Genomic DNA, 23,290 nt, shown 5'->3' on the forward strand with positions numbered 1-23,290 from the left:
GGAGCTTGAGTGGCTCTAGTCAAGCATATCTTAGTTATGATTGGTGAAAAGTTCTCCCGTCTCCGTTTAAAGTAATAGGCTCCGAGAAATTCAGAGCGCATGCTCGGTGAGGGGTGGTTGCTAGTGAACAAAGCAGGAGAGATTAAAGCCTCCTTCTTCAAGTCAGTAAGATACTGGGCTACAAAGATGGCGAAGGGCCTAGAGGGGAAGTCGTATGAGGAGCGGCTGAGGTCACTGGGCCTGTTCATCCTGGAAAAGAGGTGGCTGAGGGGAGGCCTCGTCGCAGTCTACGGCTTCCTCGAGAGGGGGAGTGGAGGGGCAGGGACCGATCTATTCTCTTCAGTCACCACTGATAGGACCCACGGCAACGGTGTCAGCCTGAGGCAGGGGAGGTTTAGGCTAGACATCAGGAAGAGGTTCTTCACGGAGAGGGTGGTCGCACACTGGAACAGGCTCCTCAGGGAAGTAGTCACTGCACTAAGCCTGTCAGCATTCAAGAAGTATTTGGACTGCGCACTTGGTCACGCGGCCTGAATTTTTGGGTACACCTGGGTGGTGCCAGGAGTTGGACTCGATGATCCTTATGGGGCCCTTCCAACTCGGGATAATCTATGATTCTATACCCGCCTTTGGTTTCAGTGAGAATTCAGGCCCTGAAAACAACCAAAGTTTCTTCTGGGTGGTGTTTTTTTTTCTGAATAGGGTAACTTCATTTCCCTTTGAAGACTTACGAGGATGTCCTAACAAAAGTTACAAGGGCAGGAAACAGTACCTGAGGCATAGGCTACTTTGCAGCCGGCAACAGACTATAGGTATGATATTATCATTGCAGACAACTATAATCTATGTAATGTGAAGTGTTCCGGCATGCTTACGCTCTGCCAGAGGCCAGAAAATGGGACCTTCATTTTAAGACTGTATCAAAAAGGAAACAGAAACAACAACAAAACAATGGCAGCAAGGCCTGGCGGCGGCGGCGCTGCCACCGCCCGCCTGGTAACGACCACGGAGGCGGCTGCGTCACTTCTGGCCGCCTCCGGGTCACCGGTGCGCAAGGCCCATGCCAAGCGCACGGCGGCCGCGTCCCTGCCGCAGGCTCCCGAGCAGAAACGGCGCCGCTCCGGGCCCCTAGCGGCCTGGGCTCCCAGCAACCGCGCCCCGTTGCGGGCTATCAGCATCCCGACAGCACCAGGCCCAGGGCTTCCCTGCAAGGCCGTGACCCTCACCGTGACCCCGGCCAGTGAAAAGGACTCGGGGGCGGCTTCGGGATTGGCAGTGCCGCCTCCGGTACCGGGGGTGCTGCGGTGGGCGGCGGGGGACCCGAGGGGGCAGCTGGCGGAGCTGCGGGAGAAGACGAGGGGCCTGGAGGATGACATGCGCTCTCTGCGCACGGAGCTGCAGCAGTCCCGGGAGGAGTGCTCCAGGTGGCAACGGGAGGCGGAGGCGGGCGTGTGGTGGCGGCTGGCGGCCGAGCTCCAGCAGCGGAGCGCGGCCAAGCAGCAGCGGCTGGCGGCTGAGCTCCAGCAGCGGCACCGGGAGCTGGAGGAGCTCCGGGTGGTGGCCGTCCAGATTTTGGGGGTTCTTCCCCGAATTCTGCTTGGCTTTTCCTGCAAACTTTGGGGGAGTTTCCACCAATTCTGTGCGTTTCCCAACCAAATCTTGGCAAAGCTGCGGGAGTTGTCGGGGGTGCTGTCGCGGCGCGAGGCGGAGGTGTCGGAGCTGCGGTAAAATTCTTCTGTTACTTTAATTTTTCCAGGGAACTACAGGCTGGTCAGTTTGACCCCAGTACCAGGGAAGCTCATGGAGCAGATCCTCTTGAGAGTCATCACACAGCACTTGCAGGGCAAGCAGGCGATCAGGCCCAGACAGCATGGGTTTATGGAAGGCAGATCCTGCTTGACGAACCTGATCTCCTTCTATGACAAAGTGACGCGCTGGGTGGACGAGGGAAAGGCTGTGGATGTGGTCTACCTTGACTTCAGCAAGGCTTTTGACACCGTCTCCCACAGCATTCTCCTCAAGAAACTGGCTGCTCTTGACTTGGACTGGCGCACGCTTCGTTGGGTTAAAAACTGGCTGGATAGCCGGGCCCAAAGAGTCGTGGTAAATGGAGTCAAGTCCAGCTGGAGGCCGGTCACTAGTGGCGTCCCCCAGGGCTCGGTACTGGGGCCGGTCCTCTTTCATATCTTCATCAATGATCTGGACGAGGGCATTGAGTGCACCCTCAGTAAGTTTGCAGATGACACCAAGCTAGGTGCGTGTGTCGATCTGCTCGAGGGTAGGAAGGCTCTGCAGGAGGATCTGGATAGGCTGCACCGATGGGCTGAGGTCAACTGCATGAAGTTCAACCAGGCCAAGTGCCGGGTCCTGCACCTGGGGCGCAATAACCCCAAGCAGAGCTACAGGCTGGGAGATGAGTGGTTGGAGAGCTGCCAGGCAGAGAAGGACCTGGGAGTGATGGCAGACAGTCGGCTGAATATGAGCCAGCAGTGTGCTCAGGTGGCCAAGAAAGCCAACGGCATCCTGGCTTGTATCAGAAACAGTGTGACCAGCAGGGCTAGGGAGGTACTCGGCTCTGGTGAGGCCGCACCTCGAGTGCTGTGTTCAGTTTTGGGCCCCTCGCTACAAGAAGGACATCGAGGTGCTTGAGCGGGTCCAGAGAAGGGTGACGAAGCTGGTGAGGGGCCTGGAGAACAAGTCCTACGAGGAGCGGCTGAGGGAGCTGGGCTTGTTCAGCCTGGAGAAGAGGAGGCTCAGGGGTGACCTTATTGCTCTCTACAGATACCTCAATGGAGGCTGTAGCGAGATGGGGGACGGCCTGTTCTCCCACGTGCCTGGTGACAGGACGAGGGGGAACGGGCTTAAGTTGCGCCAGGGGAGTTTTAGGTTAGATGTTAGGAAGAACTTCTTCACTGAAAGGGTTGTGAGACGCTGGAACAGGCTGCCCAGGGAGATGCTGGAGTCACCATCTCTGGAAGTCTTTAAAAGACATTTAGATGTAGAGCTTAGGGATATGGTTTAGTGGGGACTGTTAGCATTAGGTCAGAGCTTGGACTCGATGATCTTGAGGTCTCTTCCAACCTAGGAATTCTGTGATTCTGTGAACAAAAAGAGAGAAGGAAGTTTTCCTTCACCTAAAGTTTATTATAATTTTGCAACTCCAGCAGGTGTCCACAAGAAATTTTGCCCATGCCCCCAAACTCCCCCAAAGAGAATAAAAAAATAAAAAATAAAAAAACACACAGAAAAAAAGAGCGACTCTGCGCCCCAGCGACTCTGCGCCCCAGCGACTCTCTGCGCCCCAGCGACTCTCTGCGCCCCAGCGACTCTCTGCGCCCCAGCGACTCTCTGCGCCCCAGCGACTCTCTGCGCCCCAGCGACTCTCTGCGCCCCAGCGACTCTCTGCGCCCCAGCGACTCTCTGCGCCCCAGCTCCAGATATCCATCATTGTCTGTTTCTACTGACCACAATGCAAATTCTGCGTTCACATTAATGGAGCTTTTTTACACAGCCTGTTTTTCAATCTTCCAAATACTTAAGAACATTCTTCTAAGTCAGGCTTACCTGTGTGCACTTGGGTGTAGGAGGCCTTTTTTTTCCCCCCCCAGTGCTTTGAATGGGGCCTAGAACCCACGTAAGGAATTTCACGGAAAACAGACAAGGTGAAGGAAGTACTCAAACTCCTCAACAGTAACAACCACAGAACCCAGGAACACTTACCTGTAGTCTTCTGAACTCGAGTCACTTCCAAAGCGCTTCGCTGTGAAATAGTGCCACCAGCGTTTTACTGAAGAAGGTGCCACCAATGTAACTAGCTCACAGAGACGCTAAAACTATTGCACAGAGAGGGCAGAAAACATGAAGGAAAAGCAGCCTACTGGGGAACGCTGAGCCCAATTCACCACAAGAGCAAAATACCCCAGGCAACCTAACCCTCAGTCTCTCCTGGGGGAGGCAATTCCCCCCACACCTCCTCAGGCTTCCTATATAGCAAAGGTCAAATGACCCACACCTGGCCGGTTTCACTTAACAAGGGTGGAACCAAGAGACCTTGTGGAATAAGCTCGTCTACCTGGCTTCAAAGTTTTAAGGTCAATTGCTCCTTATCACTAGTAGAAATAACCTGACAAGGGGCTTAGTGGTTAGAGTTGACCTAATGAATTAACTACAAAAAGTGCACAAGGGTCATATTTCTGTTAGTCATTCTGTGAGGAACATTAGTACAGAGCCTGTTAAAAAAATAAATACAAATAAACAAAAGATATGAATAAAAAAGAAAATGACCTTAAAGGCAAACTTGCCATCATAGATTTTCATCTGTCTAGTCATGACAGATAAAGAATTTAGCAATCAGAATTCTTTTTCTTGATATTAATGTTATTTAAATTTTCTTTTCTGAGATCCCTTCTTTATGCAGGACTTTTCTAAATCTAGCCCCATGACCTCTGACTGCACTATTCATAGAATATCCCGAGTTGGAAGGGACCCTTAAGGATCATCAAGTCCAACTCCTGGCACCGCACAGGTCTACCCAAAAGTTTAGACCACGTGACTACGTGCACAGTCCAATCGCTTCTTAAATTCAGACGGGCTTGGTGCAGTGACTGGTTCCCTGGGGAGCCTGTTCCAGCGTGCAACCACCCTCCTCTCGGTGAAGAACCTCTTCCTGACGTCCAGCCTAAACCTTCCCTGCCTCAGCTTAACACCATTCCCGTGGGTCCTATCACTGGTGATTACAGAGAATAGGTCAGCACCTGCCTCTGCACTCCCCCTCGCGAGGAAGTTGTACGCTGCAATGAGGTCCCCCCTCAGCCTCCCCTTCTCCAGGCTGAACAGGCCCAGTGACCTCAGCCGCTCCTCATACGGCTTCCCCTCTAGGCCCTTCACCATCTTTGTCGCCCTCCTCTGGACGCTCTCCAGCAGTTTACTGTCCTTTTTGTACTGTGGTGCCCAGAACTGCACGCAGTACTCGAAGTGAGGCCGCACCAGCGCAGAGTAGAGCGGGACAATCGCTTCCCTTGATCGACTAGCAATGCTGTGCTTGATGCACCCCAGGATACGGTTGGCCCTCCTGGCTGCCAGGGCACACTGCTGGCTCATGTTCAACTTGCTGTCAACCACCGCCCCCGGATCCCTCTGTGCGGGGCTGCTCTTCGGCATCTCGTCACCCAGTCTGTACGTATAGCCAGGGTGGCCCCGTCCCAGGTGCAGGACCCGGCACTTGCTCTTGTTAATCTTCATGAGGTTGGTGATCGCCCAGCTCTCCAATCTGCCCAGATCTCTCTGCAAGGCCTTTCCACCCTCAGCCCCTCAGCTGAGTCTACAACTCCTCCAAGTTTGGTGCCATCAGCAAACTCGCTCAAAACACCTTCTAGTCCTACATCTAAATCGTTTATAAAAACATTGAAGAGGACTGGCCCTAAAATGGAGCCTTGAGGGTCCCCACTAGTGACCATGTGCCAGCCTGGTGTGGCCCCATTTACCACAAGCCCTTGAGCCCTGCCTGTCAGCCAATTGCTCACCCATCGCATGATGTTTTTGTTAGGTTGTATGCTGGACATTTTGTCCAGTAGGATCCCACGGGAAACCATGTCAAAAGCTTTGCTCAGGTCCAAAAAGATCACGTCAGCTGGTTTCCCTTGATCGACCAGATGGGTGATCTTATCATAAAAGGAATTCAGATTTGTTAGGCAGGACCTACCCCTCATGAACCCGTGTTGGCTGGGACCAATGACTGCATTGTCCCCCAGGTGCGCTTCAAGAACTTCAAGGATCATCTTCTCCATAATTTTACCAGGTGCTGATGTGAGACTAACAGGCCTGTAGTTGCCACGGTCTATTTTCTTGCCCTTCTTGAAAATTGGTACGACATTTGCCAGCTTCCAGTCCACTGGGACCTCTCCAGATTCACAAGACTGTTGAAAAATAATTGAGAGAGGTCCCGCGATGGCGTCAGCCAGCTCCTTAAGCACCCTGGGATGAATCCCATCTGGACCCACAGACTTGTATAGATCCAGGTAGAGCAGCAAATCCCGCACACGTTCAGGGTCGGTTGGGAGTTTATCGTTCCCACCGTCATGGTCCTCCAGCTCAGGGCACCCGGGGTGTATTTACTTCGGCTGCATAGAAGCTATCACGCATAAATGCCAGGATCCGGATCCTCACTCCCTATTCAGGTCAAGGACTGGGCTGCAAGTTTTGGCTTTAATTTGGTTACCTGCCTACATTGCTGTTTCCTGGCAGGTCATGGGAAGAAGATTAGCTGGCTTGCGGCAGCTTACATACACGTGGCTTTTAGGCCGCAGTCAAAGCGTTCCTCTAGATCTGGAAGTTTGAAGATGGTTGGAAAAGCCATCTGAGTGGTTAGAAAGCTGCCTGGCAGAGAAGGACCTGTGGCTAGTCGACTCAATATGAGCCAGCAGTGTGCTCAGGTGCCCAAGAAGGCCAACAGCATCCTGACTCGTATAAGAAACAGCGTGGCCAGCAGGACTAAGGAATTTAAGAAGAGATTGGACTGTGCACTTAGTCACATGGTCTGAACTTTTGGGTAGACCGGTGCGGTGTCAAGAGTTGGACTTGATGATCCTTAAGGGTCCCTTCCAACTCAGGATATTCTATGATTCTATGAAGCGATTGTCCCCCTGTACTCGGCTCTGGTGAGGCCGCAGCCCAAGTACTGTGTTCAGTTCTGGGCCCCTCGCTACAAGAAGGATATTGAGGGGCTCCAGTGAGTCCAGGGAAGGGCAACAAAGCTGGTGAGGGATCTGGAGAACAAGTCCTACGAGGAACGGCTGAGGGAGCTGGGATTTTTCGGTCTGGAGAAAAGGAGGCTCAGGGGCGACCTTATCGCACTCTACAGATACCTTAAAGGAGGCTGTAGCGAGGTGGGGGTTGGTCTATTCTCATATGTGCCTGGTGATAGGCTGAGGGGGAATGGGCTAAAGTTGCATCAGGGGAGGTTTAGGATGGGTGTCAGGAAGAACTTCTTCACCAAAAGGCTTGTTAGGCATTGGAATGGGCTGCCCAGGGGAGTGGTTGAGTCACCATCCCTGGAGGTCTTTAAAAGATGTTTAGGTGTAGAGCTTAGGGCTACGGCTTAGTGGAGGACTTGTTAGTGTTACACCAGAGGTTGGACTACGTGATCTTGGAGGTCTCTTCCAACCTAGAAATTCTGTGATTCTGTGGTTCCCAGCCTGTCTCTAAAGATAGTTGTTTAGTGCTAAAATGTGAGTTTCCTTTCTGGTACGTGACCATCCTAGTCTTAAGATTTCCAGTACTCAGTCGTGTACCCCAGACTCCCGTGTTTTGAGAGGGATTGTACTCCCCTTACCTAATATGGGAATCCTGTTTTTGTGCCTCAAGTGTCAATGGTGTAAGGCACTTAGAAATCATTGCGGATTGTGGTTGTTGTCAATTGCCACGTAAATTAAGGCCATGCAAGTACCTTCTACTCTTTCATCTTCCCTTTCATTTGTTGTCAGGTTACTACTCAATATTACACCTTTGGTGAGAAGTCCTAAAAAAAACAACATTACATCTTAATGTTAACAACTCTTGTTTTATATTCGACGATATATTTATATTCTTGTTTATATTCGAAATATATTTATTATTATTTATTATTTTTTTAATGAAACAATAAATACTTGATGATTTCTATTTGTTGTCAATATATTTCACTTTGTGTTAGAGAATACTATTTCTACAGAATTGTCTATGCTGCCTTACTAGAGGAAAAATTTAGCCCAGTTTACTGGAAGTCACTTGAGATTGACACCAAGATATAACCTGAACGTGTTTTTTGAAACTGTACTTGACATATTGTAGTAACTATTTCTCAGTGGAATAAAATCTGGAGCATTTGGTATAGTCCTGTAGAAGAGGGACTGAATTGCTGGTGACTTCAGATAACTACATTAATCATAAGGCTTAGACATGCTGGTCATAGGACTCTGTTAAAATTAGGTTGCAAGAAAGAAAATTGCGTGAGACTGCCGCTTGGGGGGAGGAGGTGGAAGAGGGTGGATGGCATTTTGGGTTTCTTTCCTTTGTTTCTCGCTTCTCTAGCTTGTTAGGAGTAGGCAATGAATGTGACTGTCTCCCTACTCTGTTTGGCCTGTCACGATCATTGCTGAGCAATCTCCCCGTCCTTATCTCAACCCTCAAGCCCTTTGCATCCTCTTTTCTCCCTGTTCCTCTTGGAGGAGGGGGAGTGAGAGAGCGGTTGTGGTGGAGCTCAGCTGCCCACCCGAGTAAAACCATCCCAGAAGCACATGTTGAGAACTGCTTTGGAGAGCAGTTTTCCAAAGATGCCCAAGATGAGTTCCTGGAAGGTGCAAAGGGTGCAAAGGGCTCTTCAGTGAAACCTGGGGGAAAAAGGTAAGATCCAGGTTACAGTAGTATACGTCCTCTACGCTCCCCACGAAATGGACACGTTGGGAACAGGAGTGGCAAGCAGTTTCTTTTTAAGGGAAGAAACCAATTTGGAGGGGCGACGTTTGCTTTCTCCCGTTTGCCAGCAGCCTCTCCTGATCGCGGTGACGTTTGCTGGATAACCCTGGGAGGCCTCATGGTGAGGTCCACCAGCTCCTTCAGAACCCATTTGTGCATCCTGCCAGGCTTTTCCCCACAGGCCCCAACGTGCCCCCCTGGCCCTACGAAAAAGACCCTTTGTCCGCAGAGGGGAGGCCACGTTGAGTTGGATTTCCCCAAGGACACAGCGAGCGCTGAGACCACGTACATGTACAGAGTTTTATTGTCCACAGGGTGCCACGGCCACAGAGGGCCTTGTCTGCCTTCTCCACACTTGGGCGTCCTCAGTGCTGCTCGGGCCCTGGAAAGCTGCAACAAGACAGACAGAGCTGTGAGCAGCCAGCCCAGGCAGCTGTGCCCCCTGCCACCCTGGAGCTGCTCTCCAGATTCTCCAGATCACTCCCCGATGGTTGCTCAAGCTTTTGAAGGAACTCGGAGGCAGGTTGCAAGGAAAAGCCCTGCGTCCCTGTCTACCCCATCTTCAGCCCATGGGACACAGCACGGTGTCTGCCCTGTTCTGCAAAGGCAGGGCCCGGAGGAAAGAGAAAGCAGAGGCCCCTACAGCTCTCTGGTCAGGAAAGGGAGCGGTAAGTTCCAGTGCGGGCTCTCACCAAGGATTTCGAAGGTCGATGGGTGCAGCCTCTGCCCGTTCTCTAGGCAGCCTCTCCTGGCTACGGTACGGAGCCTCTCCAACTTTGAGGGGGCGTATCTGGCCTAGGGCAAGACAGGAAGGCACAAGTTCACGGGGGTCCAAAAAGATGCCTTCTGTTGCCCCTCAGCCAGCTGGGGCAGGGGGAAGGGGAGAGGCAGTGGGTGGCCAGGAGGGATGGCCATGGCCCAGTCCCGGCCAGCCCCACGTGCATCACCGCGCACTCCCCTGAGGGAGCCCGGGCAGGGCCCTGACGTCTCGCTGGAGCACAGCTTCCTTACCAGGTGAGTGCAGAGCGCATCCTGCAGCTCTTGTGCACCCAGCCTCTTGCACAGAGAGATGATCTCCCGTGGCCGCCTCAGCCCCATAAATGGAACACAGAGCCTGAAGGTGATCTTGCACATCTGAAGAGGAGAGTTGTGCCGTCATTCCTCCTCCAGCAGCGGGTGTGGGACCTGCCCAGGGAGCTCAGCCAGCCATGTGCTGCTGAGCTCCAGCTGGCGGGGGGCTGCCCGAGGGGCACTCGCTGGCAGGGGAACGCACTGGCGGCAGCAGAGGGGACCTGCTCCATCCCTTCGGCCGGCACCCAACCCAGTCCTGATGCCTGGCGGCCGAATCCGTGGGCTTGCTCCCCACTGCCTGCTCCCAGGGGAGCACCAGCTCCGGGAGGCAAAGGCAGGCACGAAGGCGCGTGGCCAGCAAAAGGGCCCAGAGGCCTGAGATGCTCGCTGGTAAGACTGCCCTGGGCAGCACAGCGCAAGGCTCGCTGGCACACTTTTAGGGGGGATCTGCAGAGACGCCCGGCAGCCGCTGAGCAGGCAGCAGTGGCAGAACGCCTCGGCCCTGGCCACGCAGCTTTCTGGGGCTTTGGGAGCAAGCTGCAAGGGCACTTACGCTGGCAACTGCCAAGTCGGGATCCCGGAGGTGCAGGAAAAGGCTGACCCATGTTTCTGCCACTTCTCTGGCAAAGAACAACCCCTTGGTCGAGGCTGAGGAGGCCAGGACTGAATAGAGGCGCAAGGCCGAGTAGCGAAGGTACTCTTCTTCCTGCAAGCAGAAAGCCGTTTGTCAGCTGGGTAACGAGGCCGAAGCAGGCACTCAGCCAGCAGAGGCCATCCAGGTGGCGCGTGCAGGCCCCTGCCCACCCCACGCTTCTCAGAGCAGCGGCAGCAAGAGCTGGCTTCACTCACAGACTCGAAGAACATCTTGGTGGACCTGGCGATGTCTTCAAAGGCCGATCCCAAGTTCACCACCTGCAGCACCCTCACAAGCTCAGCTAGCGCCAGCATGCTTTCTGCAACCACCTCGGGACGGGCAGTGCCCGCCAGGCTCTGTTGCAGCACCCGGACAACTCGTCTCCTGCACTTCCGCACCTGCAAAGCCAAAGACGTGCACAGACTTTTTGACTCTGACATTTGGCACCCAATTTGCCCTCGGCAGCCCTGCTGGCATGAGGGAAAGGAGCGCGGCCTTAGGAAGGAGCCCTGCTTTTGCCTTTGCCGCTCTGTCCAGGCCCTTGAAGCAGCTCTCCCCTGGGGTCTTGCTAGGGAGGGGAATATCCCTGCAGTCAGAGCGCAGGGAAATCCGTCTCACCTCCATGGGCACGCTGCCGGCTGCGTTGCCCAGAGCTCTCGCTGCCAGCTGCCTGATGGTGCTGCTTCGGTGGTATGCTTTCTCAGCCAAGACACGCAGAGTCTTCAGGACGTTCCTCTTCTCAAGAGGCGGCTCCTTCATCAGCTGCAACAGAGCAACACAGCCACGAGAGTCAGGACACAACCTCAGCCCAGGCACAGCACACAAGCAGGCTTCGCACAAAGGAGTCTCGATGGGGGCGCTTGCTTCTCATCTCTCCCCACAGCGAGAGGCAGCCCAAGCAGCAATCTCTTTCAGAAAAGCCCTGGGGAGCCCCCCTGCCCTCCTACTGCCTCACCTCAGCAAAGAAAGCCATGGCCGTCAGCTGCAGGTTTGCTGATGGGTAGAGCAGCCACTGGGAGAAGATCTCAATCAGCTCCCAGGAGATGAGCTGGGCACGGAGCAGGACACTGCACAAAGAGCACAAGGGGCAACGCCCGGTCAAGTGGGAAGGCTGCAGGCTGCCACCGCGGACTTCCCCTCCTCCAGCACAGGCGCTGCTCTGCCCTGCAAAGAGCTCCCCAAGCACGCAGGAACGGGCCCCGGCAGCTGTTCCCCTGGGCGCAGCCACCGAGAGGAAGGCGAGATGCTGCCCTGGGGCTCTCACCTCGTCAGGAGGCACATGCCCTCAGCATAAGTGCGGGGGCTCTCCAGCAGCGCCGACATTTTCTGCCTCCAGAACGGCGTCAGCCAGCTCTTCTCAGCGCATTTGGTCAGCACTGACAGGAGAGTTTCGCAGAAAGGCCTGGGAAAGAGCAAGAGCCAGAGAAGTCTCAGATCAGAGCAGTGTTCTGCAGGGGAAGACTTAGCAGAGCAAGAACGCTCAGCAGCTTTACAAGCTGGTTTTTCACTCCTCCCAAGCTCCAGCGAGGGAGGGAGAGGCAAAGAAGTGCAGAGGCAACGCTCTGTAGCCACCAAGTCTGTGGCAAAAGCTGGCCAGAAAAGCAACTGTGTGGCAAGGTGCCCTGTTGTGTTGTGTTGTGTTGTGTTGTGTTGTGTTGTGTTGTGTTGTGTTGTGTTGTGTTGTGGGGGAACTGATCTGAGCACTCGAACCTCCCCAGTGAGGCAGCACCGCCTGAGTGCAATGCTTGGTACACCCTGACAGGCCGGGAATTACACCGGCAGAGCCTCCACAGCTGCCCGTGGCCAGAGCTGGGCCACAAAGCAGGACAGGAAACACACAACCATGCTTGGCTAGGCCATTCAAGCCCCCCTTGCCCTGCTCCTCCTGCCCCTGACCTGCACACGTTGCCCTCTTGCCGCTGATCCTCAGCGTGCCCTCTCCAGGGGCTGAGGGGCGCAAACAGCATCTCTTCCCCCAGTGCCTTGCTGAGCTGCAGCAGGAGCCCAGGGAGGAGGGAGGGAAGCAAGCTCTGGACCCCCTCTTTGGACTGCACGGACACCATTTCGGAGATGGCACGGGTGACCTGCAGGGAAATGAGAGCACCTGACAAGCACCCGTTAAACAAGAGCTTTGCCACCAGCCCCAGCCCGCTGGCTGCCTGGGGCACTTCTACTGCCTGCACGCCCCGTCTCCGGGACAGCCTTGCAGCCTGGGAGCAGCGGCTGTCCCGGCCGTCCCCAACTGCTACCGCTGAGACACTGCAGCAGTGTCCTGGCAGTGTCCAGAGACACTTGCAAAGGGCACCCAACGCCTTGCCCTCGGACTGGCAGTGGGGGAGCAGGCACAAAGCCTCTGAACGTACAGTCAAGGACTCCGCAGAAGGCTGCTGGGCGTGCAGCCTGCCACTGGACGAGCTGGGCTGGGAGCTGTCGTCTCCCACTCTCCTCAGCTTCCTCGCTAAGCGCTTCAGCACACTGAGGCCAATGCTGTCTCTCCCCAGAGTCCTCCACAGCTCCAGTGTGTTTCTGCCAAGAGATGTGCAACCATGAGCCCGTATGCTCTGTTCCCAGTGCTACAAGCACACCTCCGACATTTGGCTGGAGGACAAGGAGCTGCTGCTTCCCTTGGATCGCCCGAGGGGAGGGGAGGCAAGCTACGGCTCTCTGAGCCCAGCAGGAAAGGGAGGAGCGCATGTACCTGTCCATAGGCACAAACTGCTCGAGGATGACATTCATCGTGAGCCTCTCGTGATGGCGGGCCAGGATCAGCACCGCATGGTGCACGAAGGACATGAACGAGGGCTCCCGCATGGACTCTGCGCAGGTGTGCAGGGTGGAGAGGATTCCTCGCACCTGAAAGAAGCAGGGGAGAAAGAATGTCTTGGCACGGGAACATGGACGTTCAGCCCATGAGCCACGCCTGCTCCCTTGCCACACTTTCATGCTCGAAGGCGAAATTTCACCCCTAGCACCCTGCCCGAGCCCTGACTCTGCCCCAAGAGCTTCTTTAGCACACAACCGGCAAGATGTGTGGTGCGACAGCCAAAGCGAGAAAGTCCAAGGCATGGAAAAAGGTCTCTTACGTCTGGACCAATGTCCTTTCCCCGTGTTGCCAGAAAGGTGAGCATCCAGTTGCCTGCAGCACTCACGCGGCTTCCTCTGGCACGCCGGAAGGGCTCCTGGATGGCATTCATGAAGTCTGCGGCCTGTTCTTTGGGGATGTTTTTGCAAACCATCTGGAAAGATGCAAGAACCAGGAGAGATCGAGATCCCGTCACGGCTCCGCTCCAGCTCTTCAGAACAGAAGGCAAGCTTGAGGGCACTCCTTACCTCTGCGATTTGGATGGAGGTCTGGAGCTGCTGAGAGGCGTCGCTGCGAGCACTCAGCCCCTCACACAAGCTCGCAGGGTCGTCTGTCTGCAACAGCCTGTTCGTGGCCTTGGCTGGAACGAGCACGGGGAGAAAAGGGGAGTCCCACTTAGGGCAACTGAACTTCCCTTCCCAGCCTTTGCTGAAGGCCAGGGGAGTCAGTCTTGAACTCGCTGCAGCGGGATGGCCCTTGCCAGGTTCCCGCTAGGGCCAGGCGGGGCAGAGGGCCGGCAGGCGCCTGCTCTACTCACACTCACCTTGGATGTGGAGAACGGAGCTGAGGCAGGCAGCGGCCAGCTGGCGGGAGCTGCTCGTGGGCTCACAGGTCAGAGGCCCCAGCAATCCCGCCAAGGCGCCAAACGGCAGGTAGGCACCTCTTGTCTGCAGGGGCGAGAGGAAGAACAAGGGCTGGAGGTGGCCCCAGCACTCCCTTGCGTCTCCCACCCGCGCCCTGCTCAGGCCAGGACTGGGCAGAGTGGGGCTGGGCACTGGGGGACCCGACAGCCCGTGCACAGCTGGGCAGAGCTGCCCTGCCAGGCCCCCTTGCAGCTGGGAGCACACGCTGGGCATCCTTCCTCACCTGAAAAGCCACTCCATCTCTGCAGTCCTCCAGCAGCTGGGCGCAGACCTGCAGGGCCCTCTTGCACACCCACGGCTTGTCCGAGGAGAGCCAGAACCACAGCACCTGGGGCAGAGCAGCTCTGGCTGCCAAGGGGCATCTTTCCCTTCCCGCCATCCCTTTCCATTTCCCTCCCTTCCTGGCACTTGCCCTGAGGGCCTGCCCTGCGGCACTGCCCCACTCTCTTCAGACGCACCTGCTCCCACCCAGGAGCTTTTCCCTGCAGCCAGCTCCCTGCTGCAGCCAGCTCCCTGCTGCAGCCAGCCAGGGGCTGCCTCTTGGCTTCCCCCGTGCAGGGCCCACTTCTTGGCCTCCCCGAGCTCACAGTCACCTGGCATGGCAGCAGGAGGTTCCTGCTCCTCTGCTAATTCCCCAGGGGCCCCACTGCTGACAGGAGGGACGCTTGCCCCAGCACCCCATGGATACTCACCTCGGCGATGTCTACAAAGTGGACAGGGCTTGGCTTTGTCTTCAGCAGGACTGCCATGAGCCGGCCCAGAGCCTTCGTGGCCATGTGCAGGGACTGAAAGCGCAGGAGAGGGACGGAGATGCAGGATCACGGCTGCTGCCAGCACACAGCTTGTGCTGGGAAGGGACAGCAAGTTACCTGGAGCTGCAGCACTGCCTGCTCTGCGTTCCTGATCTTCCCAAGCTGCTCAGCCGCTGAGGGAAGTGGCAGGATGGCCCGGCAGCAGTCAGACAGCAGGCTGCAAATTTCCTTGCTGCTGAACGAGATCTCCAGCTTGCTGGCAAGGGGAAACAAACAAAGAGGAGTTCCTAGCGCTCTCCAGAGAGGGTCACGTGGCATCTGGGCTTGTCCTCATCGACAGCCCCAAATGCAAGCAGCCTAGGCTGTGGCAGGGAGTGCTGCTCTTTGGGAGCTCCCCGACAGGAGGAACGTCATCCCACCTCACAGCCCCCGCAGCTCCTCGCTCTTACCTCCACTGCTCCAGGGCCAGAATCACCTTCAGGTGCAGGGACGCTGCTGGGAAGTCCCAGAGAGTCGTCTTCATCAAGTTCTGCAAGAGAAAGTTGCCAAGTGGGCATTGAGCACAGGAGAGCTCTCACACCCTGCCCGGGGACGGGCACTCCTGCCAGACACTGGCTGCAGCGCTCAGGAGCTCCCACGCAGCTGAGGGAGACCTTCCTGCCTCCTGGCATGGCCCCAAACTCCCCTGCAAGACAGCCCTGGCTCTGGGCACTCACCTGCAGGATCAGCAGCAGCTTGTGCTTCAGGACAGGATGGAAGCTGCCCAAGTTCCCCACAGCTTGGATGGCACAGCCGACCTCAAGGATGCTCTGCGCCACAGCAAGATTGGTCTGCAAGTTCTGGGGCCCAGGAGAGAAGAAGAAAACCCTTGGAACTGGAGGAAGGGCCACAGGCTGCGAGAGGAACATGTGCACACGGGGGAAATCTAGGGGAAGGGCTTGCATCTTCCTGCTGGGAAGGGGAAGAGATTTCCTAGGGGAAGGGCTTGCATCTTCCTGCTGGGACAAACCATTCCTCGGGGGACCTTTGGAAAGAGACGGCCCGGCTCAGGATGCCCTAGCACGGAGGGCTTGGAGCTGGGATTGCACCCAGCAGCCCTGCCCCTGCACGCCCCGAGCTCTCACCTGGCTGCTGGAGATGGAGAGCAGCAGGATGTTGCCCGCGATGTCTGCCTCCACGTGGGCGAGCAGTTGTTCCTTGGAGGCACGCAGTGCCATGCTGCTGTGGGCGAGCATGACAGCACTGCAAGTGGCCTCAGCTCTCCTGCTGGCCTGGGTCGTCTGCGTTGCAAGAGATGCTGTGAGACGTCCGCCCCATGGCCCCCCACAGCCCACGATGAAAAGCAGGTGGAAGACAGCCAGGGAGGGAAACCCCAAATGCCTCACCTTCCTGCGTCTGGAAACCCTCAAGCCCCGGCCACTGCACGAGGTGGCAGCAAATGCTGTCAGTGTCTCCAAGACCAGGCCGAAGTGGCTGTCGGCGGCTTGGCAGACGAGAGAAATGATTCCCTGCAACAAGAGACCGAGGGACATTCGGCACGGGCCCAGCCGTTCAGTCATGGCCAGCCACAGTGGCGGGCAGCGATGAGGAGCCTGGAGCAGGGCTGGGAGAAGCCCCTTCCCCCAGGGACAGAGCAGGGAAGCTCACCTGGGCCTCAGATGGCTCCTCCGGTTGTGCTCTTGTCAGATGCTGCAGCAGGTTCTCTTGGACGTGTGGCAGTTCCTGACAAGCTCCCAGCGTCGTCCCAAGAGCCTTGTACAGGAAAGCCTGCAAGGGAACAAGCCGAGCCCGAGATGCAGCAACAGCCTGGCGTGCTGCAACGGGGCCAGCGCACGGGGAGCAGCCGAGCCCGGACGCAGGGATGGGCTTTCGCCAGCCCCGCTCAGCACGAGAGGAGGGAAAGGCCGCGGGGGGCAAGGGCCGGGGAAGCAGCGCAGACAGCCCTCGTGGGCAGAGCACCGCCTGCAGCCCCAGCCCCAGCCCCGCACGTGGGCGGGGGCCCCGTGGCTGCGCTGCCAGGGGAGAGCCGGGCAGGGAACCGACCTTCTCCCCAGAGCTGCTGGGAGAGCTGTCCAGCCACTGGCTCAGCGCACAGCTCAGGCGCTTGATCCAGGCGTCGTCCCCGATGGTTTCCAGGGATGCCCTCAGGAACTGCAGGAGAGAACAGGAGAGGAAGCGAATGCTTCTTGGCCTTTGACAAGCAGGAAGAGGCAGTGCCAAGGCACACGGCCATGCCAGAGTGGCCTTCCACGAGAGCTGTGGCCCGTGTGAGAAAGGAGAGACTCCTCTAGGAGGAGGAGTGGGGCGCCTGGGAAACACCCCTGCCACCTCTAGATGCTACGCCTCCCAGGGCTGCAGTACCTGAAGCAGACGGCGCTCCCACTCAGCAGCGTCTGGGATGTTCCCCTTTCCTCCTAGAAAGAAGACAAAAACCTCGCTTGGGACCAAGCCACAGAAGAAGAGCTGCTGCAAAGCTGGCCTGGCCCAGGGAAGCTGGTGGCTGCACCCGCTCCAGAGGCAGCCGTCCGTCCCTCCCCACGAGCACCGCCCCAGCAGGGCCATGGAGGTGCCACCAGGACCAGCACGCTGTCCAAGGGGATGGGAAGGGCCCCATCCATGTGCCGCGACGAATGGATCGCTGTGGGACTGCTCCCACAGCGATCCAGTGCTGGTTCCCGGGCAGGGAAACAAAACGGCAGCAGAACAAGCTCTGGGCACCAGGCGGGGATTCCCCTTAGCCATGCTGGGAAGCTGACTTGCCATGCCCTCCCTCCCTCTCCCCCTCCCCAGCAGCACTTTACCTTGGAGGTACTGCAGCAGCAGGGGAATCTCGCTGTTCCACATGGCCCCCACAGCTGCGTGGATCCTGCTGTGGAGGCTCTGCATCAGCAGCAAGGCAGCAGCTTGGAGTTTGCTGCCCGCAAAAGGAGACCCCGCCACCACCAGCAGGCGAGCCAGCAAGTTGTGCGGAGTCAGCGTCGTCTCTGCGGGGAGAAAGAAATGCTGGGTGAGATGCCGAGCCACACCGTGCCCTGCCACGCTGCCGTCCCTGCAGGACGCAGACCCCGAGGTCAGCAGAGCTCCTTGGGGGAGTTGCTACTCCTACCTTGCAAGCAGGCGTTGAGGACATCGGGATCCAGCTCGTGATGCTCATGCCCTGCTGTCAGCTCATTGCTCTCAGCCAGGGCGCGCAGACAGCGCGAGAGGGGGATCAGCATGCCCGTGTACTTGGCTGGCATCACATAGATCAGCAGCCTCGGCCACAGGAGCTGTAGGCAATGAGACAATTCAGCCCGTCAGCATTTCTGCCTCAGCTCAGAGATGGGGAGGACGGTGTGCATCTCCCTGAGCACTTCCAAGCATGCTGGGGGGGAGCTTTCAGGTGTGCAAAGGGGACTAGGAACAAATGGCCTGAAGAGAGGAGAGGAGCAGCAGCAGCAGCAGCAGGACAGAGGAGGACTTACTTTGGCCATCCCTCTCACAGAGATGTCCAGGGACCCCAGGACGTCCATGCACAGCCCTTGGAGACCTCCTTCTTCCTGGGCTTCCTGGGCAGACAGGAGTCCTGCAGCCTGCAAGACAACATTGGGAACCCCCTGCCCCGCTTGCTCTCAGTTCCTGCCCCAGAAGGCTCAGGCGTGGCCCCAGCAGGCTCCCATGCCAGCCTCCTGGCAGCAGATCTCCCCAGGGAAGATGTTGCACGCTGTCCTTACCCTTCTGCTCGAGCTCTGGCTGAACTCGCTGAAGATGTAGCCCACAACGTCCCACGCTGAGCAGCTCTGGGCATTGGCACTGAGCAGCTCCCTGATGAAGTGCAGAAGTGCCCTCCTCACCTGCCAGGGGTCAAGTGTGCTTAGCACAGGGACACCGGGACCTGCCCATGCTGGCAGCGGCATCACCTCTGGCCGTCAGCCCTCCCTCCGCTAAACACGAAGGAGCGGGGAAATGGCTGCCTGGGTCCGAGCCCTTCTAGTCCAGCCTTGCCAGGCTCTGCCTCTGCCCTGAGGGAAAAGGTTTCTCTCCCACCCCGGCCCCGACCCCGACCCCGACCCCGACGGCACAGTCCCTTCCCAAAGCAGCTCACCCGGATGCTGGGGTCCCTGCACACACGCTTGACAGCCTCCACCACCTGGGGCAGCTTCTCTGCAATCGCGGGCTCTGCAAGAGGTCCAGTGAGGCATGCGTGGAGGCACAGCCCAGAGGGCGGAAGAGAGCCCTCCAAGCCCTGACCCCGCAGTACTGACCGTCACAGCGTGCCAGAGCACCGAGCAGACCCAGGGCTGCCACGCGCACGGCCTCCCTCTTGTGGCCCAGCTGGGACTCCAGGAACAGGATCGTCTCCTCTGGGCAGATCCGAGCTGTGGGGAGGAAATCCCATCCTGCATTAGCAAGCAGCTTTGGGAGAGAGCTGCCGGGACACCACGGGGCATCGCCACAGCTCCTCTCCTTACCTTGCAGCAGGATGCACTGGCTCAGCTCTGCCTTCTGCTCCTGGCTGTGCTCTGTGCTGTCGGCAGTGAGCTGTGGGAACAAGGTGGGAACATGGTGGAGCAAGTCCCAGCAGCACTGAGAGGGCCCGAAAAGAAACGGCGCTGCCAGCTCTCATCTCCCTGGGCACTGGTGGCAAGAGGACCCCCAGCCAAAACCCAGCCCACCCCACAGCGTCCCCAGGGACACACGCACAGGTCTGGAGCACCCAGCAGCCAAGGCTGAGCAGCATTCAAAGACTCGGGGCTCTGGAGTCCTCCCGAGACTCAGCCAAGAGGGAATTGCTGTGGCTGTGTGGCTGCAGGCTCCCCTTACCTTGCTGTACACGACACTGCTGATGGCAAGACACTTGCCCTTGGGGACGGGGATCTGAGCTTGCTCCAGGGCCTCCAGGAAAGAAAGGAGGCTCTGCAAGAGAACAGGAGAGGAAGAAAGGGCCGAAGCCATGTCAAGCCACTTGCGAATGGAGCAACTGTCACAGCAACACAGCTCCCCGTGCAAACAGCCCCCAGGGAGGTGGGGGCAAAGCCTCCCATCTCCCAGAGGTGGGCCCCACTGCCTCTTGGCTCCCTCCTGGCCCCAACACGCTTGCTCTTCCCTTGCCTGAAGAGCCGAGGGAGCCTCGCATCTCCACGGACCTCCCTGTTGCACGTTTCTCTAAGGGGAGCTCCCTGGCTCCTCCCTGCATGCCACAGATCCCTGAGCCCTCGTGCCACTTGCACAGACCCCACGGCCGTGCCAGGCCCTGCGCCACACCTCACCTTGGTCACCCTGGAGGTGTCTTGGACAGTCCGGTAGTGGTGCAGGAGCCAGAGAAGCTGCTCCCAGACATGCTCCCGGTGCTCCTCCTTGTGCAGGAGGACACGCATCAAGGGAGTCATGGCCCCGATGACAGCTTGCTTGTCCTGGAGAGGAAGCGGGGAGGCCCAGCGTCAAAGGCTGAAGGTCTGCCCTGCCCACAGAGCAGAAGGGCAGGGCAGAGAGGTTTTCCCCACCCCTCACCCCCCCGCCCTGCCTGCCCAAATGCCCTGGGCTTCAGCTGCTTCCCCGCAGGGAGCCCCCAGCCCCAGGCACAGAGCCAGGCTGGGGCCTTCTGCAGCCAGCCCGCTGGGCACAGACAGAGGCACAGGCACAGGGGACATCCCTGCTGCCGTCCCCAGCTGGGAAAGCAGCACTTCTCACCTCTTCCTCCTGGCAGTCCAGCAAGGTGCTTGCCACAGAGCACAACACCTGGGAAAGGCTTTCGTAGAGCTGCTCCTTCTGCGTAGCAGGCAAGGAGCATCCTTTCCAGGTGCAGATGTAAACGTTGACCGCTTTGGCCCACTGCTCCAGAGCTGCACCAAGAGAAGAGAAAAAGGAGCCTGGAGCAGGGAAGGGAGCGGCACCCCCCGCCAGCCTGCTGGAAGCCCAATTTTTGCCCATCAGGGCACATGAACCCGGTAGGAAAGCCCAGGAAGGGGACCCAGGAGTTCCCGGGCACCTTCACCTCCAGCCCACAGAAACCTTCAGCCACCCTTTCCAGGCGCCCCCAATGCTTTGGGATGGCCCAGGGCTGGCAGCAGCGTGGGCTCAGGCCCGCCATGCCCGCTCTGAGACCAGAGCGAGGTGCCAGGGGCTGCCCTGCCCCTGCCCCTGCCCCTGCCCCTGCCCCTGCCCCTGCCCCTCCCCGGGGTCCACTCACCACCGCAGGCAGCACGCAGGATCCGGCCGCTCCCTAACTGGCCCAGCACGGTGCGCAGCCCCAACAGCACCACGCGCATGAAGGGGATGCACTGCAGGGCTGTGAAGACAACGGAGAGTGGCCACGGTCAGAGCCCCCAGCCGGCACTGGCAGCAAGGGAGGAGGCAAAGCAGCCATGGTGCCCCCCAGCTCAGCACAGCTTGCGTGGAGAGGGGAAGGATCCCTTTCTATCCCAGCTCTCCCAGCCTGGCCCAAAGCAGGAGGGGAGGGGAGAAGGGAGGGAGGGAGGATGGCGGTGCTGGACCGTACCGTTGGTGCTGAGGAGTTTGCCCACAGTGATGAGCACGAACTCCTTGGAGATTTGCCCTGGGGCATTCAGCTGGGCCAGCAGCTCGGCTAGCACGAAGCTGAAGTGGGAGCAGGCCAGAGCCACCAGGACGTCACTGGCAGCCACCTTCGTGTCTTCCGTCACGCCCTGCAAAAGAGGCTCAGGTGAATTGCCCCCCGGGAGACAGGCTGCGTGAGGCACTTGGACGGGCTGAACAGCTGCAGGTGCCGGAGCACTGGCACAGAGACACTGTGGGGGCTCCTCCTTGGAGATCTTCAGAAGCCGCCTGGACGCGGTCTTGGGCAGCCTGCTCTGGGTGGCCCTGCTGGAGCAGGGCTTGGAGCAGGTGGCCCCAGAGGGCCCTGCCAGCCTCAGCCATCCTGCAGGGGATCTGTGAGGCAGCCAGCCCCGGCTACGAGGCTTCAGCTCGAATGGGCTTTGTGTGCTGGAGGCACTGGGGAGATGGCCCCTACTCCCCCACAACACCCCTTGGGGACAGCTGTGCCTGGGGCTGGGCGGCTGCCACCTCTGCTCCCCTGGGGAAGGAAGGCGAGCAGCTCCCCAGCTGTTGCTCCCCGCCTAGCCCGGCAGGCTTCTCCCCAGCCGCTTGATCGAGGTCAGGGCCACTGGGGAGACTCTGTGGGGCCCCAAGGCCAGAAAAACCTGTCTGTGTGCTCCGCATTGCCCTCCAATAAATGCCTGGCAGGCTGCTCCCCTCGCCTTCCAAGAGCACCGTCTCACCTGGCCAGCTGTCAGGTCCCAGGACACCTCTGCTAGCAGCCGGTTGACGACACCGCACTGCAGGCAGCTGTCATCTCCCCACAAGACGCTCTCCAGCTCGCAGTAAGTCTGCGCTCTGTCGCCCTGGGGACAGAGCACCATAGGGATCAGTTGCACTTGCTTTGCTCCTCTTGCCAGCGCGCCGCCAGCTGCCCGCCCTCACTCTGCAGAGCCTAGGGATGTGCTGCTGGGGCTGGGAAGCTGCAAGAGGGACACAAAGCCCCTGGCCTCTGGGCTTGGGCAGCCAGGGGACCTTGAGATGGGGCCCGGGCAAATGACTGCTCCTTGAGAAGCTCCAGGCTGGGCACTGCCCTGTGCCGGGGCTTCTGGACGAGAAAACCAGGAGGGCAGAGGTGCCGCCAGGCACAGGCTCCCCCTGCTCCCCCCGCTGCATCATGGTGGGGAGCCCCCAGCTCACCTCCTCGTCTTGCAGGCGCTCCAGCAAAGTCGCAACAGTGCCAGAGGTCAGGGCCGCTTCAGGGACAGGCCCTGGCACCCTGCCTCTGCCCTGGCGACGGCTCCGTCTGGGCCAGCAGCCCACACCTGGAAGGAAGGAAAGAACGGAGCAGGTGGCATCGGTGCTGCTGGCTGCAGGGGGCTGGAGCTGGTAGGGACGAGGATCTTGGCCAGCTGGGAGAGAAATCTCCGCAGGAGACGCAGCCCCGAGCAGCCTGCTGGCAAGGGTCCTGCTTCAGCCCCCAACCTCCCTCCCGCTGCCCCTCACCGCTAAGGGCTCTCAGCCTCTCCATCGCAGCAGGATGTCCCCAGATAGATACAACGCTCTCTCTGGGTCCTCCTCCTACCAGCCCCACAAGCAACTGGGCCACAGCTGGCACGCACGGCAGAGGGATGTAGGAGGGATACACTGTGACCTCAGCACCAGGGCCTCTTACCACACAGAGGGCCGTCCCTAGCTCATGGCTGAAGTAGACTTGAGGAGGAAACTTCGGCACTGAAATCCATCCTGGCAAACCTACCGTATCTTGGTCTGGTTGTCCCTTTCACCACTTCTCCCCTGGGCTCATAGAATCACAGAACGTCCTGAGCTGGAAGAGACCCAAGAGGATCGCTGAGGCCAACTCCTGAGTCTCCAAAGTGTTATAAATGAGGTCTCAACTCAATCTGAATTTTGGAATGTTTATAAAACAAATATTTCTAAAAGGTAGAAAAGCTATAAAAGGTATAAAAGGCAAGTAAACAGCGCTGGGTGTGCGGGGAGTCTACGCTCCACCAACACGCACACACAAACATCAATTTTCTAAATATACAGCACATTGCTTTACATACTAAACCCAAGGATGCCTCTACATACGCACAACCAGGAAAGGTAACAAAGAATTCTTGAAGTCCCATGCCTTAACAGTCTCCATCTTCCATTC

The 23,290-nt window shown here is 58.1% G+C and overlaps 2 protein-coding genes across 2 annotated transcripts; both read right to left on the bottom strand.

Annotated features, from left to right (window-relative positions):
* Positions 1 to 8,737: 8,737 nt before the first annotated feature.
* LOC140001462 (protein maestro-like) lies at positions 8,738 to 11,146 on the bottom strand. The gene is made up of 7 exons (XM_072033068.1): positions 11,112 to 11,146; positions 10,775 to 10,918; positions 10,372 to 10,554; positions 10,076 to 10,228; positions 9,463 to 9,585; positions 9,144 to 9,246; positions 8,738 to 8,841 (listed from the first exon to the last, which is right to left on the bottom strand). The coding sequence occupies exons 1-7, from the start codon at positions 11,127 to 11,129 to the stop codon at positions 8,753 to 8,755; spliced, it is 813 nt and encodes a 270-aa protein (XP_071889169.1). The 5' UTR covers positions 11,130 to 11,146; the 3' UTR covers positions 8,738 to 8,752.
* A 270-nt stretch (positions 11,147 to 11,416) lies between these two features.
* LOC113840952 (maestro heat-like repeat-containing protein family member 2B) lies at positions 11,417 to 22,013 on the bottom strand. Its single transcript, XM_072032954.1, has 30 exons — positions 21,873 to 22,013; positions 21,113 to 21,278; positions 20,804 to 20,902; positions 20,305 to 20,456; positions 19,884 to 20,027; positions 19,438 to 19,530; positions 19,086 to 19,155; positions 18,879 to 18,992; positions 18,719 to 18,792; positions 18,348 to 18,467; positions 18,099 to 18,206; positions 17,741 to 17,903; positions 17,436 to 17,618; positions 16,996 to 17,048; positions 16,678 to 16,785; positions 16,282 to 16,401; positions 16,020 to 16,142; positions 15,759 to 15,914; positions 15,351 to 15,473; positions 15,084 to 15,163; positions 14,752 to 14,890; positions 14,575 to 14,667; positions 14,106 to 14,210; positions 13,783 to 13,906; positions 13,487 to 13,599; positions 13,240 to 13,392; positions 12,855 to 13,009; positions 12,520 to 12,682; positions 12,053 to 12,240; positions 11,417 to 11,558 (listed from the first exon to the last, which is right to left on the bottom strand). The coding sequence occupies exons 1-30, from the start codon at positions 22,011 to 22,013 to the stop codon at positions 11,417 to 11,419; spliced, it is 3,765 nt and encodes a 1,254-aa protein (XP_071889055.1).
* Positions 22,014 to 23,290: the final 1,277 nt, after the last annotated feature.

Source organism: Anas platyrhynchos, chromosome 1 (assembly GCF_047663525.1).
Source record: "Anas platyrhynchos isolate ZD024472 breed Pekin duck chromosome 1, IASCAAS_PekinDuck_T2T, whole genome shotgun sequence".
NCBI lineage: Eukaryota > Metazoa > Chordata > Aves > Anseriformes > Anatidae > Anas > Anas platyrhynchos.

What these genes read in the sequence shown, in the direction of transcription:
- LOC113840952 (XM_072032954.1), bottom strand. Translation starts at nt 22,013, where the DNA reads ATGGTGCTCTGTCCCCAGGGCGACAGAGCGCAGACTTACTGCGAGCTG. An exon ending in ACACCTCCAGGGTGACCAAG is followed by an intron (nt 19,531 to 19,883) that starts GTGAGGTGTGGC and finishes GTTCTCTTGCAG; the next exon opens with AGCCTCCTTTCTTTCCTGGA. An exon ending in CTGGCCCTGGAGCAGTGGAG is followed by an intron (nt 14,891 to 15,083) that starts GTAAGAGCGAGG and finishes TCCCCTTGCCAG; the next exon opens with CAAGCTGGAGATCTCGTTCA.
- LOC140001462 (XM_072033068.1), bottom strand. An exon ending in CCGACTTGGCAGTTGCCAGC is followed by an intron (nt 9,586 to 10,075) that starts GTAAGTGCCCTT and finishes TCTCCTCTTCAG; the next exon opens with ATGTGCAAGATCACCTTCAG. An exon ending in ATCGACCTTCGAAATCCTTG is followed by an intron (nt 8,842 to 9,143) that starts GTGAGAGCCCGC and finishes GTCTTGTTGCAG; the next exon opens with CTTTCCAGGGCCCGAGCAGC.